General features: G+C 39.4%; 1 protein-coding gene across 2 annotated transcripts in view; it reads right to left on the bottom strand.

The window, feature by feature from the left end:
- The window catches only part of CDH8 (cadherin 8), a 162,056-nt gene that overhangs the window by 30,807 nt on the left and 113,845 nt on the right, over window positions 1-17,404 (bottom strand). For both annotated transcript variants that reach the window (XM_030955695.1, XM_030955697.1), the window contains exon 9: window positions 5,638-5,759. In XM_030955695.1, coding sequence (XP_030811555.1) covers window positions 5,638-5,759 — 122 coding nt within the window. The remainder of the gene's footprint in view (window positions 1-5,637; window positions 5,760-17,404) is intronic.

Below are 17,404 nucleotides of genomic sequence, written 5' to 3'. Positions count from 1 at the left end.
AGGACTATCAGTCTGTATGTGTTAAATATATGACAATAGTCAAAATCATATTTATGTTCTTCAAGAGTCAAAGAAAGAAGAAAATCTTACTAGATAAACACAGGGATCAACACCAAAACATAAATATTTGAAATTATGTATGTAAAAAAAGGTTTTAGCCAGCAGTGATATTTGTAGGACAACCCAATTTAGGAAGGAATGTGAGACAATTAATTCCTAGCCTAATCATATTCTGGATAGGTCAGCTTTATCATTATTATTGTCAAAAATCTATTGAAAAAAATTAGATTTATTAAATACCATATAAATAGGGTGTTTGGTTTTTTTTATAACTGCATATATCAAGGTGGAAACCTTGACAGGATTTCAAACAAATGTATTAGAAGAGATGGATAAAAAAAACAGGCCTAGCTCAGCTTCTGCCTTTTTTACTTTATGAGGTAGATCTTCAATTTAATAGCTGAATAATGGATCCTAAAGTAGGAAAAATATAAACAATGGAAAAATATCTAAGTAGCCTCTGTCTGTCCCAGTGCAGAGCTGGAGCCATTTGCAGATGGGAAGGATTTTCAGCTTTTTCTTTGCAGAGGTGTCAGGCACTGAAGCACCCACTGTGATGTGCCCAGGGCTGGAGCAGGTACCAGTAATTCATCACCACGGGGAAGTGCAGTTTGGGCTGGGATCCTGAACAAGGCAGAGATGTTTAGACAGATATATTTTATAGCTGTTGAATTTTTCAAACACTGATAGAATGGGAAAGCAATAGGGAAAAAGGATTATGGCACAGTGAAATCTGGAAGGGCAAGCGCACATAACAGATGCAGTTTATCAGATTGTTATAATATTTTGTATGTACTGGTATTCCATCCATTCCCTACATTGTTTATAAAATGCTTCTTTCTCTAAAAATGCACCAAAAATTATATGTAAAAGACAAGCTTAGTGCAATACTACATTTGTTGTGTTACATGCACACATCACAGAATTAAGAGTTAGAGTTCCCATAGCAACCTTATTTCTTTGTGTGTTTGCATTAAGATAAGGTCTTAAAAAAAAAAAAAAACACAACAGAAAACATCATATATATGCAGTGATATTAAACTGTGCTATCTTTTACTCGACAGGGGTCAGAAAAGTCCAGTAATTCTCATTTCCAAGTTTTTATTAGTGTGCTGATAGGCATATTTTACCGCTCTGTGTTGTGTGCTCAGGCAATGGAATATTACTGAGGTAATTCTCCAACTCTTAATTTGTGGTACACAACATGGCTGAGAATCACAAAATCAGAGTCACAGAATCACTGAGGTTGGAAAATCCCTCCCAGCCCATGGAGTCCCAGCTGTGCCCGACGCCCACCTTGTCCCCAGCCCAGAGCCCTGAGTGCCACCTCCAGCCCTTCCTGGGACACCTCCAGGCATGGGCACTCCAGAGCTCCCTGGGCAGCCCCTGCCAAGGCCTGAGCAGCCTTTCCATGGGGAAATTCCTGCTGTGCCCACCCTGAGCCCAGCCTGAGGCCGTTCCCTCAGCTCCTGTCCCTGTTCCTGGGAGCAGAGCCCGACCCCCCGGCTGTCCCCGCCTGGCAGGGACTTGTGCAGAGCCACAAGGGCCCCCCTGAGCCTCCTTTTCTCCAGGCTGAGCCCCTTCCCAGCTCCCTCAGCCCCTGCTGGGGCTCCAGCCCCTTGCCCAGCTCTGTTCCCTGCCCTGGACACGCTCCAGCCCCTCCAGGGCTCCCAAAACTTCCCCAGTGCTGGACATCCCTCTGTAGGGCCAGCACAAGGGACAGGCACTGCCTTGGTCCTGTGGTCACCCCAGGGCTGGCACATCCCAGGTGCTATTGGTCTCTTGCTCACTACAGATGTCTTTTCTTTCCTGGTAACAACATCCATGCCAAAGGTGTTCCACTATAGAGAAATTGGTCAATAAAGAAAACAAGAACTGATTTTTTTTTCACTACATATCCAGTGAAAGTTAATAACCCTTTGGCTGTTCAGTCTTGAAATTTCTGAAATTCTTACATGTAAAATTCCAACTTTGATGTCGTATTAATACTTCATGCGTGCATTTGGTTCTGTACATACATTTAGCAGAAACTTAGCAAATCAGCATATTTTGTTTAGCAGACAGCACTGGATTGTAATGAATAGTTAAATGGTCCCCTAGGACAGCTTGACTTTCTAATTTGTAGGTTTGTATTGCAGTTCTACAAAGCTACATGTGCCTGAAATAATATATACAAGGATAAATAGAAAAACAAAGTTATTTTCAGCACATCATAACTATCTACGTGCAATTTTGGTACATGGTACTGTTTAAAAGACTTTTCCTGTGATGCAACTCATTAACCTAAGTTCCTTATCACTAATAAACACTTTTCTAGTTTTAATAAGACTGATGTTCCAACTCTGGAAAAGCTTTTGCAGTCCCATTGCTGTTCATGGTTATTTCTGCATTATTTTGCAGACTCAAAGCCCCATAACAGTAGAGTCACTACAGAGCAATTTTGACTTTGTCTGAAGAGTCAAATGCAGGTTCTGGCAGTAAAGGGATGGCTCTAGCTGAAAAGACAAAGATCTACCTGAAGATTTCACCCATTAGAAAGAAAAACAATCTAGTAGGAGAAGTGAATAAAATAGAGACAAATTGTGGGAGGCTGAAGGAGCACTGTGCTCAGTTTTATATTGCTCCAGTTTAAAGCTGCCTTCAGCTCTCATATATCACTGTCTGCACTACTCAAGTGAAGATTTTGTAGCTTTGTTTCCACAGCACTTCCCTGGAAAAGTCTGAGTATGGACTGGGGAATAGTGAGTGAGGCACTTTTCTTACTCAACATTACACAAATTCTGTTGTAGGTCTACAGGAAAATAATTTTACTTTACTAGCAGCATAGCATTAGTCAGCAAAGCATGAATGTTCTGGTTTTAGTAATTGGAATTATGCAGAAAAAAAAGGATAATAGGAAAAGGCAAGAGATGATTTGTGGTTAACCTAGAGGTACTGTAACAATACATTCAAATTTTTGGAATTTGTTTGGGTTTTTTTCCTCCTAAAATTGACAAAAAACATTTCTAGTAACTCTCTGTTGTGTGTAAAAATGTGAGAGGAGCACAGAAATACATGCATAGACAAATAGATTTTCTTCTCCCTCCCTTTCCTCTCCTATCAGCCTGTGGTACCTTTACTCAGAGGTAGATCAAGGCAAGGAAAATGCATCTGGCAGCATTACACACCAAGAGTTTTTAATCCATTGTGTCACCTCACTAGCGGCTGTACTTGCTACTGCAATTATATCAGAACTCAGAACATTCAGAAAGTGAACTGGAATAGATGGTGCAATGTGTTTAGTGGCTGCACATAAGGTTTTACCAATAGTTCAAATATAATCTCCTTTATGGTAAATCAAATTTGATTTAAACTTAGATTTAAATGGAACTGCAAATGTCAACAGACAGGAATACCTTAAGACAAGGTGCACCTTTCCTGCATGTGTAACATTTGAGTTTAAGCTTTGGACAACCATCCAAATTAGGCTTTTGCTTCTAGTTGTATCTTTCTCATATCACCTATTTCATAACTGAGATATATGTAGTTTCTTGAATTCTCCATCCTGACTTATTAATGCAATTTCTTCCAAAACTTGAATATAGAAATAAGCATAAGAAAATACAGTAAGGCAGTAGAGTTACTAAAATCTTTACAGGAGCTGATGATTTTTGAATGACACCTTCAATTCAGAACCTAACCTTGGAGATTATTCTGGACTGGTTACTGTTCCAGTAGTGCTATTTGTTTAAATACAGAATAAATTACAGGATCAGTGCCACCTCATCCATGCTGGCAGCCAAATATTTAATAACCATCTGTAAAGTTCACACAAGGATTCATGCTCAAGAGTGACATCTGCCATCAGATCAAGAGTGTAAGAGGCAATGGTAAAGAATATCAAGTTTTAATGAAAGTTTTCTGTAAGTGCTTAAACAAAAGCCTCTTTTACCTGCTGACTCTTAATCATCTCACTTATTGTTTTATTCCAAAATGAAATGTGAACATTTTCCACCATCTCTTAAACCACTTGAAATTCAATAGGAATATCAGATAAATGCAGTCAGAAAACACTGTACAACAGAACTTTATGATTTTAGGGAAGCTCACTGAATCCTGGATAAAAGCACAGTCATTAGGATTTGATCTATCCTGGAAAATGCAACTACTCAGCATCAGAAATCCACCCTGAGCTAAACAGAAATCCACTCTGAGCTAGAAGAACTGAATTGCCAGCTGTAACAACACTCTTTGCCCATGAGGGCACATCTCCTCTTCAGTGGATAGAGAGAATTCTCATTCCTTAAGTGACATTTTTGACACTATTTTACTAAACAAAAAGGGGTGCTAGAAGTCAAATCATCCTCTGGAACAATACAATCCTGTATGCAGAGCTGGGTTGTCATACACTGCTATATAGGTTGTCATTTCATACTACTAAAAAGAAAATAACTTCTAACTTTATTGTCAGGTAACCTTCTTTGGAGAACAGTGAATTTCATGTCTAACACCCACATGAGACACAGGAATAGTTGGATTAACAAGCCATGTCATGCTGTCAGCTGCTGTTTATTTACATAAAATGTCACAATCTAGAAATAAATTGCAAAGTTTAAAAACATCGAATTGTGTTAACACCCAGTGTTTCTCTTGCTGGACAAAAGTTACATCTCATTTACACTGCATTACTTTCTAAATGTCTATGCATATTCTTGAATCTTCACCTTGTTATTTAGGTGGCATATGAGATATTCTTCCCTATTTCTGTACATTTGTCCTTCAAAGTGAATACCTTTGAAAAAATCTGCTTCATTTCTTTGAAAAATACTAAGCAGTATAAATCCTGCTTCTGAGATGTGGCTATTGACCTCACCATGGAGAATGTTGTGTGAGTTTCTTCACCAAGCTTTTTTTCATTAAATGAAGGAGGTAACAACATTTTTTATATTTTTTTAATATAATGAAAACATGAACTTCCCTTCTCCAACCCCATCTTCAAACACAATTACAATTTACTTCACTTTCCATCAAGTTCTGGTTTGCTGTTTAATTTTTTTCCCAACTGTCATAGAAAAGTAAGAACTGAATAGAGATTATAATGAGATAAGGTCAAGGGGAAACAGGTTTATTGTTTTAACTGTTTATTCTAAATTTTACCTGGGAGCAGATGCAATGTAAATCAATAACTGAACTGGAATTCAGGTTGGATTATACTTTCACCTACTAACACACATGAACTTAGAGAGGGCTGAGCTCCATTACACAGAGTGTGATGTTGGGAGCTTAGAGACACTCAGGATTTTTCAGGATATTGTCCCAAAGTACTCACCTTTAATTTAAAACTAGACTCACCTTTAATTAAACTCACCTTTAATTTAAACCTTAAGGGAAAAAAAGTTTCTTTAATTATAGAAAACATCCCACAAAAGCGAAATTATAGAAGACATCCCATGAAAGTGATCATGGGTGTATCTTGAGTTAATGCTAAGAGCTGTTAGCATGAACACATGGGCACCCATTTTGGGAATAAAGATGACATAAGGCGACAGGGAGAAACTCCAGCCCAGTCTCACACCACATAAAACCTGGGATACTCACTTGTCCAGGCTTGCCATTCTCACACAGGAAGGCCTCGTGCTCTGATGCAAACTCAGGGGCATTGTCGTTCACATCCAGAACTTTGATAGCAACAGGCACCCGGGACACCTGGCTGTGGTTCCCTGAGGAAAGAGACCAAAGTACCCAAGGTAAGCATATTTAATTGGGAATTCAATACAGCACTGCTGGCACTGGCACTGTGCTCTTCCTGTCTCCTGCCCTTGCTTAATTGGGCTGCCTCATCTGCAATGGATCATGGAGTTGGAACACCAGCTGAAGAAGGATGGCCAGGGCTTGGTGGCTGAAAAGAATAAATAGATCCCTGCTACAAACAGCATTTGTTGGAGATTAGCTCAATGAAGACCTTTCTTGGTCTAAATTGGTAAGATTTTTCTTTGATGAAGTTTGTATTGTTTTATTGATAAAGTCCATTATATATGGAAAAGGGAAGGCTGCAAACAGCAGAGATTTATTTCTTTGTTTATCTTTGGCAGAGAACAGCACATTTTACTCCATTAATTGTTCTGACTGCACATCTATTATTTCTTCATTGCAAACACAGTTAAAGTACTGACCCACATTGGGAAAAAGATGGATGGGACACTGACAGGCAGGAAACTAGACAGTAATTTGGACAATTAAAGCACTTTGATCATCTACCAATGACCAAAACCGTGACCTGTGAATTTTTTTCACTGAAGTAACAACTCATTATTTATAATATAGAGCTATTTTGCATAAAATTGCTTATCACTGTGAAGAGTAGAATGAGCTGTAAGGCAAGAAAAGCTAAACCAACAGTTTTCATCTACTTTGAATAGCTTTCAGAGGCAGCTGCCTGTGTCTTTCCCTCAATTCAGCATCGTTAATTTGCTCAGAGACTACTTATAAATATTTTAAATTATTTTTCCCCAAGGAGCAAGCCCATGAATTCGGTTTAAACTGAGGTCACCGGCTGATTTGGAGAGTTTGATAAACTGTTCCACAGCACATGCACACCTCCACAGGTACCTCAACCCCAGTGTCAAAGTCCATGTCCTGGTGAATATTATTTTCCAACCATGATATTCTACCTCATTTGTATCATCAGCAATGACAAATCTCAATATTCAGTGCACTTCTCAGTACAAATGACTACAAAGTACAAGAAGATCAGGCCCACCAGTGTTCAGGGACCAACTGGTGGCAGCTCTACAAGTGACAGAGATTAATAAAGGCAGAATCACCATATACACTGTGGGTTTTGTGGTTTCCATCGGGATTAATTCTGTTGTGACCTAATCAAACCTGATATCTTACAACCCTGTTTCCTCCTTGTGTGCTAAAGACATCCACAAGATGGGAGGCTCCAGCCATATATCTAAATGTGCAAATTTCAATTGCTCTACTGACATTGAAATGGCATAAAAATAACAATTTTAAAAATGCAAACTCAAATATACCAGTGCTATAAAAGACTTTCTATCTCTGGGATTGTCTGAAATATCAAAATTCTTCCTGGATAGGACATGGAAGATTACCACACATCAGGATTTCAACGTTTTCCATCTTAAGGAGCCGAAAGTTTTAATATTGAAAGAATATTAAAGAAGAAAAGAAAACACCCACCAAAATACTATATGAGCAGTATTTATATTACTTTGCATCTTATGATCTTACTTACTAACAGGTGAGGGGAATGAAATAATGATATATTTGAAACCAAATAAAACCTAATATGCAAATCATATTCCAAACATTTTAAACACTTTTTTTATCTTCACTTAATAAAAATACAGACAATGAATCTCAAGCTTATCAGAATTCTCAGCACTAGTGTCATATTTAAACACTAAAGATTTACTTTTATCTAAATTAATGAAATGATGGCAGTTCAAATTTTAAAGACATTACAGAGAAATGTAATTAATTAGATAAGCTTCTAAAGAAATTATTCATGTCCCTTGTGACTGCCCCCAAAATGTTTGTCTTTCATCAGAAATACAAACATTAAATTTAAAGATATTATAATTAGAAATTTGATGAGAATTCATTTAAAAAATTAATTTACTAAACACAAGAGAGACCCAGCTGGTTTGGAAATCTCCAAACAAGGGGATATCCACTGCCTTTTAGGGTTCCTGTGACTGTAGACAAATTTGTTGTTGAGAAAGAGAGAGAGATGGAGAGGAAGATGTATCTACAGTTTGTACTCCCCATCACCCTGAATACACTGCACTATTTTGCCATCCCAAACTTCGCAGGGTGTAGGAGTGATGGGGGTAGGACAGTTGGGACAGACAGAGATGAGATATCTCTGGAGCCAGGTCGTGGAACTTGGGGTTTATTGCAAAGGGCCTGGGTGCAGGGCCCTGCTGGGAGCTGCCAGCCACAGGTCAGAGCAGGCCCGAGAGAAGTGAAGAGAGTGGGAAAGAGGATGAGAGAGAGCAGATGAGAGGATAAGAGCATAAGAGAAAAAGAGAGTGAGGTTCCTGTTACAATACAATAAATCTTCTCCTGTGTTGAATATTCTAATTCTCACCAACCAATCTAGCACAATATACAAATCCTACAGTATTTCCATACAGCCTACAAGAACCATTACATTACCACACTGTGTTACATTTTAAACCCTAAAAACTCCTCTTTGGACCCCTTCTGCCAAGCTGTAGGGTCTGCTCTGACCCTTGGAGCTGTCTGCAAGCAGAGGGTGTTGTTTCATCAAAAGGGGATCACCTTCAGCCAGCCACACCATTGTTTTCCAGTTGTTCAGTAACTGAGGTATCTCAAAGCTTGCTTTCATTTCAATCTCAATTATAGTTTCCATATTCTCAAAATCTTTTGCCAGGCAACCATATTTACAAGGCTTTCCTGTTTCATCTTCCCCAACACCAGGGAAATTCCACTTTGTGCTGTGTTTTCCTCCACCCTGAGCACACCTATTCAGACACATTAGTGAGTCCTCTCTAAGCAAACCCAGGTTGAAAACACCATCAGGATGGAACAGTTCCATCTGTTCATCTCCATACGTTTCATGTCTGCAGACTCTCGGTGCTGAAACACTCACAGAGAATGTCCAAGCTTAAACCCAGACCTGCTGGCAATGCCCCAAATGCTTGAACTGGGAGTAGGAAGGGATTGGAATGGATCCAGGCTGGTCACAACCTGCCCCATCTGCATGGTCACTGCCCTTCAGGCCCTTGGGTGTCTCACTCGTTAGTATTCAACGTTCAGAACTTTTCCTCATTTGTATGAATGGACAGTCAGTTCTTTCTAAGCTAGGAACAAAACTGAGTTTAATTGCTGCGTGGGCTTTTGTTTAGTTTGGGTTTTTGCCCAATAAACCCCTCAGTCAGTAGATTTAAGGGAGACTGAATCTTCTTGCATGCACCAGGTGGACAGCTAGACTGACTGTTTAACTTCCAATCTGTTATTTTATGCAAAACCATTAAAAAAAAAAAAAGTAAAGTTAGAGACTCTCTAAGGAACTAACCAGAATTTTTAAAGCTTTGTCACCTGTATTTATTGTGATGCACAGTTTGAAAAGACCTACCTTGAATTTTGCAATATAAAAGTATCATTAGGGCTGTCATTTGAGAAACACCAGCTTTGTTTGAAAATTTAACGCTTTGAGATGCAAGATTGAAAAATATTGACAAAATTTCCACTAGACTAATTAAATAAAAGTCTTTTCAAGCTAGGGCTGCCCAGAAGGATTTAGTAATCTGAGGACATCACTCTGTGTCTAGATGAGCACAGAGCACACTAGACAGATCCAAGGAAAGGAAGACTCAATGCAAAAATAACTACTGGAACTTCGTTTGGGTTGATAAATAAACTTCCAAAAATTATGGACAATCCATCTGCGTTTAGAAATGCATATTGAAAGGTTTCCAAGGGTTATAAAGACCTAAAAATCTCTTCTGTTTTCACCCCAGTTCACAAGACTCTACCAGAACATTCAGTGCTTGAAATATCCAACTTGCTGGTAACTCCTCTGAGTAACCCACTGAAACCAGCTCAGGGTTTAAAAATGCTGTAGAGTTTGATACCAAAATGATGAGGCAGATCAAATAACCAAAGTCAAATTAAAGCAAACAAACAAAAAAACGCAAACAAACACTATCAAGCAGCTTAGTGTCTCCAAACCTGAACTTTCGGAGGCTACAGCCCCATTTTTTACCACTTGTTATTGGGATCAACACTTTTTGTCCTTCCTGGAAAAAATCCTACATACCTGAGATGTGCCTGTATTGTAGGAAATTTGAGTTACAAAGCACTGAGTGTTGTCAACATTGTTACTGCAAAGTTAGTAACAAAAGAAGTAAAAAAAAGCAAGAGTTTCAAGGAGTAACTAGAGCTCATAAATATAATTCTTGGTCTTGTACCACAACTAACAAAATAAAATACAGCTTTTCAACTCCCATAAAAAAAGACTTCATAAACTTGCTTAAAACACTTTCCCCTGTCTTCCCTTGACTGATAAAATGCTTTTTGAGATAAAGAGAATTATTGTGGCCCAAAATTAAATTTATAATTTTTTTAACCCAAAGGAATCCAGTTTAGTTCAGTTTTCCTTTAGGAAAATGATTAAATATCACAAAATCACTTCAACATTCTCTATTAAAAAAATCATTAGCTGTCTTGCATTTTACCTAAAATTTACCTGAATAGAAAGTAGATTCCTAGAAAATCACTCATTTATTATTACTATTATTATTATGGTTGTAATATTATTATTATTATTATTATTATCATCATCATCATCACACCACCACCACATGGTTTGAAAATGGTTATTTCATGCTTCTCTGATTCAATGAAATTTCTACAATAATAATATTTTAAATAAGACAGTTCTAGTTCTAACAAAGAAATCAAAACAAAATCTGAAATCACTGACTTAATAAAAACAACAGCACTTGGTTTACATTCCTTATGTTTCAAACTTATTACATTGTATTTTAACAGATCCATTTCCCATGACTTTATCAAAGTTTTATCTGATGACTTTATTAAGATAATCCACAAGACAAGTTTATTTCTCCTGTTAGAGTTTATGTTGTTGCTTTTTTTAGGCAATCCTTTACTTCTAGAAGTGTAAGCTTATAACAATCTTTCTGTCATATAAAACTGACAAATCTGACTTAAAGAATCCTTAGATACACAGATGCTATTGTGAAACTGAGGTTTTATTTATGTTGCAACTTAACTCTAGAAATCACATAGTGCAGCAAATACTGGGCTCATTTGTCTGCAGCATTGGGTAATGATCTGATTCAAGAGAGGCTGAGTGCCTGAAACCCACTCCAAAATTGTCAGGAAGACAGCAGTAATTGCCAGCATTTCTCTTAAAAATACCAGAACACAAGCTATTTCTGAGCTAGGACAAAATTCAAACAACAAACTAAAAACCCAGACAGAACTGTTCACCAGGAAGATTTCGATTCCCCATTGAAATTATTGTCTTTTTAGAGGATGAGAAGTCATGGATTATTGAAATAGCAGTATAAACATATCAGTGCATATCAGCAGGAAGGTTCCTGTATGACGTGCTAAGACAAGAAACAAACGCAACCTCCTAATTATTATTCAATTTGTATTTCTTTAGCACATGGAACTCGCCAGAGCAGCACAGATTGTGGCGAGTGTCTGTGTGTACATGTGTGTGGGAGGGGCGCGGAAAGGAAAGGATGTGGAACATATTTCTCAGGTTTGTTCCTTCAGTCATTCTTTGGGAGAAAAATAATAACAGAGTTGAGAAGTTTTGTCTCCTTTCTCCAGCTCCCTGGGTGTATCTTGTTGTGGGCTCCAGAAGGATGAATGAGGCAAGAGCAAAGCTCTGTCACACTCTATTTGTTCACCAAGATATTGTCACAAGTTTAACCAAGAAACGGCTCAATATCATCCACCTCTTCAAACCTGAATTTGGAGTTAAGAGGTTCCCAAAGCTCAGCAACTCCATCTGTAAAGAGGTGACTCAGGAAGGCCACACTCACCTACCTATCTTTATTCAACATATGAGATGTATCACTTGGGACTAAAGGACTGATTTTACTTTCAGGTTGCTGATAATATCAAAACAAAAAATAAAGATTAATATTTCTTTGATACATGCACACACCACGCCAGAAAGTGCTAATTAAATACACCATATCCTTCAGGTCCTCTTTTCACTCACGTTCTTTTTCTGTGGGATATTTTTTGGTACATAAGTGCACATAAGACACTAAAATTATTTCATATAACCCAGCACCAATCAGGTCCTGAATCAATTACCTAAATTATGCAGAAAATGGAGACATGCCTCCAAAAAGACCAATTTTTTTTTATTAGTGATATTCCACCTAGCCCTGCACTCAGCTCTTTGCTTGCCACTGTAAGTAGTAATACTGAATTATTTACTACATTTGAAATAATTTAGAACTCCAAATAAAAATATATTTTAAATTAAACCAAGGATTTCAACCGGGTACTTTGTTAACTTCAAAGAATCAACACTGATTTATAAAACTTGATAATAAACTTTTAAAAGGGAGCCTATTCCTTTTTTACAGGTATAATGCATACTGATAGAATCAGTTAGCCCTCATTTTGCTTATCTGAGGTCAGGCTGTAATTTGACATTCCAATGCAACCTCTCTGCTATTTTTCATGCCATGAAGTGCAGTTATTCAGCAGCTTTACAAATAGTTACTCTGTAATTACCTCTGATACTCTGTGAATTGTAAGATCCATTTGCAAAACTGGGAAGGGTTTGTAATTTTCTGCAGAAGTATCTTATTTCACTTGGTGTATTTGCATGATATTGCCTTGTCTCAGTGCACAGACAGATCAAAAGGGCTTGGAAAAGAGAGACTAGATCAGAAAAGCAAAACATTCCCTCAAATGTAGTTCACAAGTGTGAAAAGGGCCTCTTCTACCACAACCCTGGCTATAAGGGAAAAATCAAAAGATTCTGTTCTATTTAGATTTAGCTGAGCATGGTAAGAGAGGAGAAGTTATCCTCTGCTGCAATGAGAATGAGAACATGGGCCACACTGAGCGAGCTCTAAGTTTGTCGTGGAGGAAGCAGAGGATTCTGAAAGAAATTCATATCCACCTTGGGGCTGGAGGGGATTGGGAAGCAAAGACAGCCCCCACCCTGTTGTAAAGCAGGTGTCCTCTGACATGCAGGAGAAATGATGCATCCAACTCCATTGATATCAGAAGGCTAATTAATTCGTTTATACTATATTATTTTATACTATATTACACTACATGTAAACTGAAACTGCACAAGCACTCAACTCAACCAAATCTTGTGACTGTCAGCCAACAGTCCTGACATACACACGTGGATTCAATTGGTCAATGAATCAAAACACTCACACCACAATCCAATTATCAATTCCCTTCAGGTAAACAATCTTCCACAATGCACTCCATTTGTGCACAAACACAGGAGCAGCAATTGAGATAAGAATTGTTTTTTCTTTCTCTGAGGTTCCTCACTGTGATTCTCAGAAAATATCCTTGGGAAGTTGTGCCTTGCTTTTCTCTGTGAAGAGAAACGCGGCCACACCATCCCTCGCGCCATCCTTCCAAAAACTCAGCAACCCCAAAACTCAAGGCTTTCTGGTTATTCCAAATGACTCTGAATGGTGGTTTGTCTTTAATCCCAACTTGTACGTTTTGAAAACTCCACCTTGGTGTCACTGCTTCCTATTCAGCAGCATTGGGCTCCAAAGAGCAAATGCTAGAAAAGACAGGAGATGCTCCATGTACTGGATACTAGGAGTGCTCATTACATGGAACACTCCTATTGCATGAGAGAGGGATTTGGAGGCTGCCATGGCATTCTCCTGGAGATGCTGCAGCCCATGGCATGGACAGGTGCACCTTCTCTGGATGAGAAACTGGCTGATGGCCTGACCAATAAATGGGGAATGGTGCCACATCCAGCCAGGCACCAGGCGTGTCCCCCAGGGCTCAGTGTTGGGCCCAGTCCTGTTCAGGGTCTTTATGGATTATCTGCACGAGGGATTGAGGACACCCTCAGGCAGTTTGCAGATAACATCAGGTTGGGTGGGAGTGTGGATCTGCTGGAGGGCCGGAAGGCTCTGCAGAGGGATCTGGCCAGGCTGGATCCATGGGCTGAGGGACAGCAGGGCCAAGTGCCAGGTCCTGCCCTGGGCTCACCCCAACCCCATGGAGCGGGGCTGGCAAAGAGGGGCTGGAAAGCTGCTGGTGGCAAAGGCCCTGGGGGTGCTGGTGACAGGGCTGGGCACAAAGCCAGCAGTGCCAGAGGCCAGTGGCACCTGGGCTGTGCCAACCCTGGGGTGGCAGCAGGCCCAGGGCAGGGCCCGGCCCCTGGGCTGGCCCTGCTGAGGGACCTCGAGGGCTGCGGCCTCTGCTGGGCCTGTCATGGCCACCAGAGCCCTGCAGGGGCTGGAGCGTGTCCAGGGCAGGGAACGGAGCTGGGCAAGGGGCTGGAGCCCCAGCAGGGGCTGAGGGAGCTGGGAAGGGGCTCAGCCTGGAGAAAAGGAGGCTCAGGGGGGCCCTTGTGGCTCTGCACAAGTCCCTGCCAGGCGGGGACAGCCGGGGGGTCGGGCTCTGCTCCCAGGAACAGGGACAGGAGCTGAGGGAACGGCCTCAGGCTGGGCTCAGGGTGGGCACAGCAGGAATTTCCCCATGGAAAGGCTGCTCAGGCCTTGGCAGGGGCTGCCCAGGGAGCTCTGGAGTGCCCATGCCTGGAGGTGTCCCAGGAAGGGCTGGAGGTGGCACTCAGGGCTCTGGGCTGGGGACAAGGTGGGCGTCAGGCACAGCTGGGACTCCATGGGCTGGGAGGGATTTTCCAACCCCAGTGATCCTGGGATTCTGTGAATGCATGGAATATGCAGGAGGAGAGAAAAGTGGGCTATGAAAACAATGGGAACAAATGGATGGGATGAGGCTTGGAAAGAGTTGGAATAAGTATCCTAATTAGAAATTGTAACATCTTTGCAATATTTGAGTAAGAATTATGGGTCCTTGTCTCTTGGCAGACGCTCTGGATGCAAACAGCATGTTCTTAGAGGCTGCTCTGCATATCTAATTCTGACCACAGTGAGGTTTATATTCACAGTGACACATAATAAAGATATATGTGACACATCAATATGAGTAAACAAATACATAATTCAAAATAAAGTATTAGTAGAGCTGTTTGAGAGGGCTGTATTGGAAGCTGCTGAAGTCATATCAGGTTTATGACAATGAAGCAATTCCAGATTGTTCAATGATCCTAAGTAAATCCTTAAGGGAAAACAATAAAAAAACCAGCACTGCTGATATCCTTCCACCCACACATCTATGCAGAGACCAAACTGAAACAACTTCTGGGAGAAAACAACCTGTATTTGTGATAAAGCACTGTCTAATTGAGCCTTATTTATCTCTAACGAGGACACAAGTCAGGAGGAAGCTTGCAGTTATGTCACACTCAGTAAATTAGCTGTGCTATGTACTGAAGTGGGGAATCATTACAAGTGCAAAGTTAAAAATACAGCTAAAGTTTTAGCACTTACTAGCAGTGCACTTATTAACAACTACAAGAAATGGCAACCTAGAAATATTTGAAATTTTACAGTTAGATTTTTGTGCAAAAGGCAAATGCAAATCAAACAAACAAACAAACAAACAAACATGAAGCAAATGGAAAAATAATACCTAATTCAAGACTGAGCAATAGAAAAACAACATTTGTGATCTCTGGAAGAATCTCCAGGAAGGAAGAATGCTCTGCAGACCCAGCATTTCAGCAAGACGCTGCTAAAAGATTTTGAGTGAAGGTTTTCCATTTCCTTGTGGCAAGAACCACTAGGAAGGAAAAAAGTTAGGAAAACAAAGAATCTCAGAACCATCTTTCTGATACTTTCATTATACACTCTAGAATAATAACAGTGTGATGAAATGCCACTGGATCTGTACTTTTGTGGATCAAAGCACCACAAGCCTAATTAGGATTCCAGATTTTCTGAGGCACTATAATGCCTTAAATTGTTGTGAGGTACGAACAGGTTTTAATTTCTAAATATAACAATGAGGAAAAAAAAATTCTAGAAAATAATATGGTGTCCTTGAATGACAGAAAAGAATTTGACTTAAAAATAAGGCAGTAGACAGGCAGGAAAAGAAATTGACTGAAAAAAATGTAAGACACAACAAATGTACCAGGATATGATTTGCTGCTGTGTTTCTCAATTCCAGCTTAGCCAAGGGAGTTGTGCTGCCATAAAACAGTCAGGAATCTGTCCCACACTTTAGAGCAATTATATTATTAATACGCTAATACCTCATGCATATTAAAATCTTATAAAAATATTGACTTAGATATGCAAGGTCTTATTGTCAATTATAATTAGCTATGACATTTTCTAATGACTAGCAGCAATAATAATAACAATAAGCAGCCTGATTGAGGATGAGTTGTCTGGAATATTTGGGGCTTTTTATTTGAAATGATTTCATGATTGAAGTAAAATAATTTATAGCTCGAATGAAATCCCTCCCTTACTCATAGACAAAACATCAAAATGCTTTAATAAAGATTTTTATTAAAGCAGAATTTATTATAGAAGCATTTAATTGTCATTACTTTTAGAGCTCATATTGCTTTCTGAGACTGATTTTCTTAACAGTACCATTTAATTAATCTTATGTTTCCTTCACAGATAAAATATTGCTGGATATCTTGGATATGAATCAGGTTCTAGGAGTTCAGCATCAAACCTTCTAACTTGCATATCTTCAGCAAAAAGCAAAAAAGACCTCTCCAGCATATCAGAATGCACCTTTAAAAATACCATCTGCTTTGTTTTTCAGAGACAAAATAGTTCCATTCTTCCCTGCCCTGCACCTTTGCCAGAAGCTCAGAGCATGCTGCTCAGACTTTATTCCAGACAGAAATGTGCCTCAAGAAGATTGACTGAAATTATACTGAGTTACAAACTCCTCCTCTGACCTGCCCTCATCCAGAAAAACCAGTGGAGATTTCAGATAGTCCCAATCTGCTCAGAACTGATGAACTCAGGTTCTCAGATGAGGTGAATTCCATACAGTGTTTCTAAAATTAATCTTATTTCCTTTGGAACGTCTAATTCAAATGTTCAAGTGAGGATGGCCAGTTGGTAGCTGGTCAGGGTAAAGATGCACTTGGTTAACATAACATATATCTATAGATCAGCTATATATCTATAGATCAGCTATATATCTATAGATCAGCTATATATCTATATGCTAAGCCTCTAAATTTCCTCAAAGTAATTAATAAATATTCTGTGCACTAATTAGTTATGTACATTTCTGCTTGTATTCCTTACTTGAATCCTTCCCTGCTTTGTGCCCCAGGAAACCTTATTTCATTTTAAATCACCACCCAATGCCCCAGCCTTTTGTGTTTTAAGCTTTGAACAGTGTTCCAACTCCTGTACCATTTTACAAAATGATATCTGCCAATCTAGAACCCAGTTGCCCAGCCTGGATTTATAATGCCCAGAAAACAGAAGTATAATTTAGACTGTTACTGCGAATCTCTCTCCTTTTCCTTGTCATAATAACGTTCACTACTTAGTTTGACCTTTTTTGGTGTTTTTTAAAATTTTTTTAACTTAATTACTCAGATGCTTTATTCACAGCTGCCTTCCATGCCTCCCTCTGGAATCAGAGGTCTCCAGCTTCTACTCAGCACCCAATACCTGAATTTTAGTGCTTGCTCCTGAACTACTGAGGCCTCTTCACACAGAGATTTTTTCACAAGCACACTCCT

The sequence above is a fragment of the Camarhynchus parvulus genome, chromosome 11 (genome assembly GCF_901933205.1).
Source record: "Camarhynchus parvulus chromosome 11, STF_HiC, whole genome shotgun sequence".
Lineage (NCBI taxonomy): Eukaryota > Metazoa > Chordata > Aves > Passeriformes > Thraupidae > Camarhynchus > Camarhynchus parvulus.
Note: the sequence above shows the minus strand (reverse complement) of the source record. Positions and strands in the feature narration are given on the sequence as shown.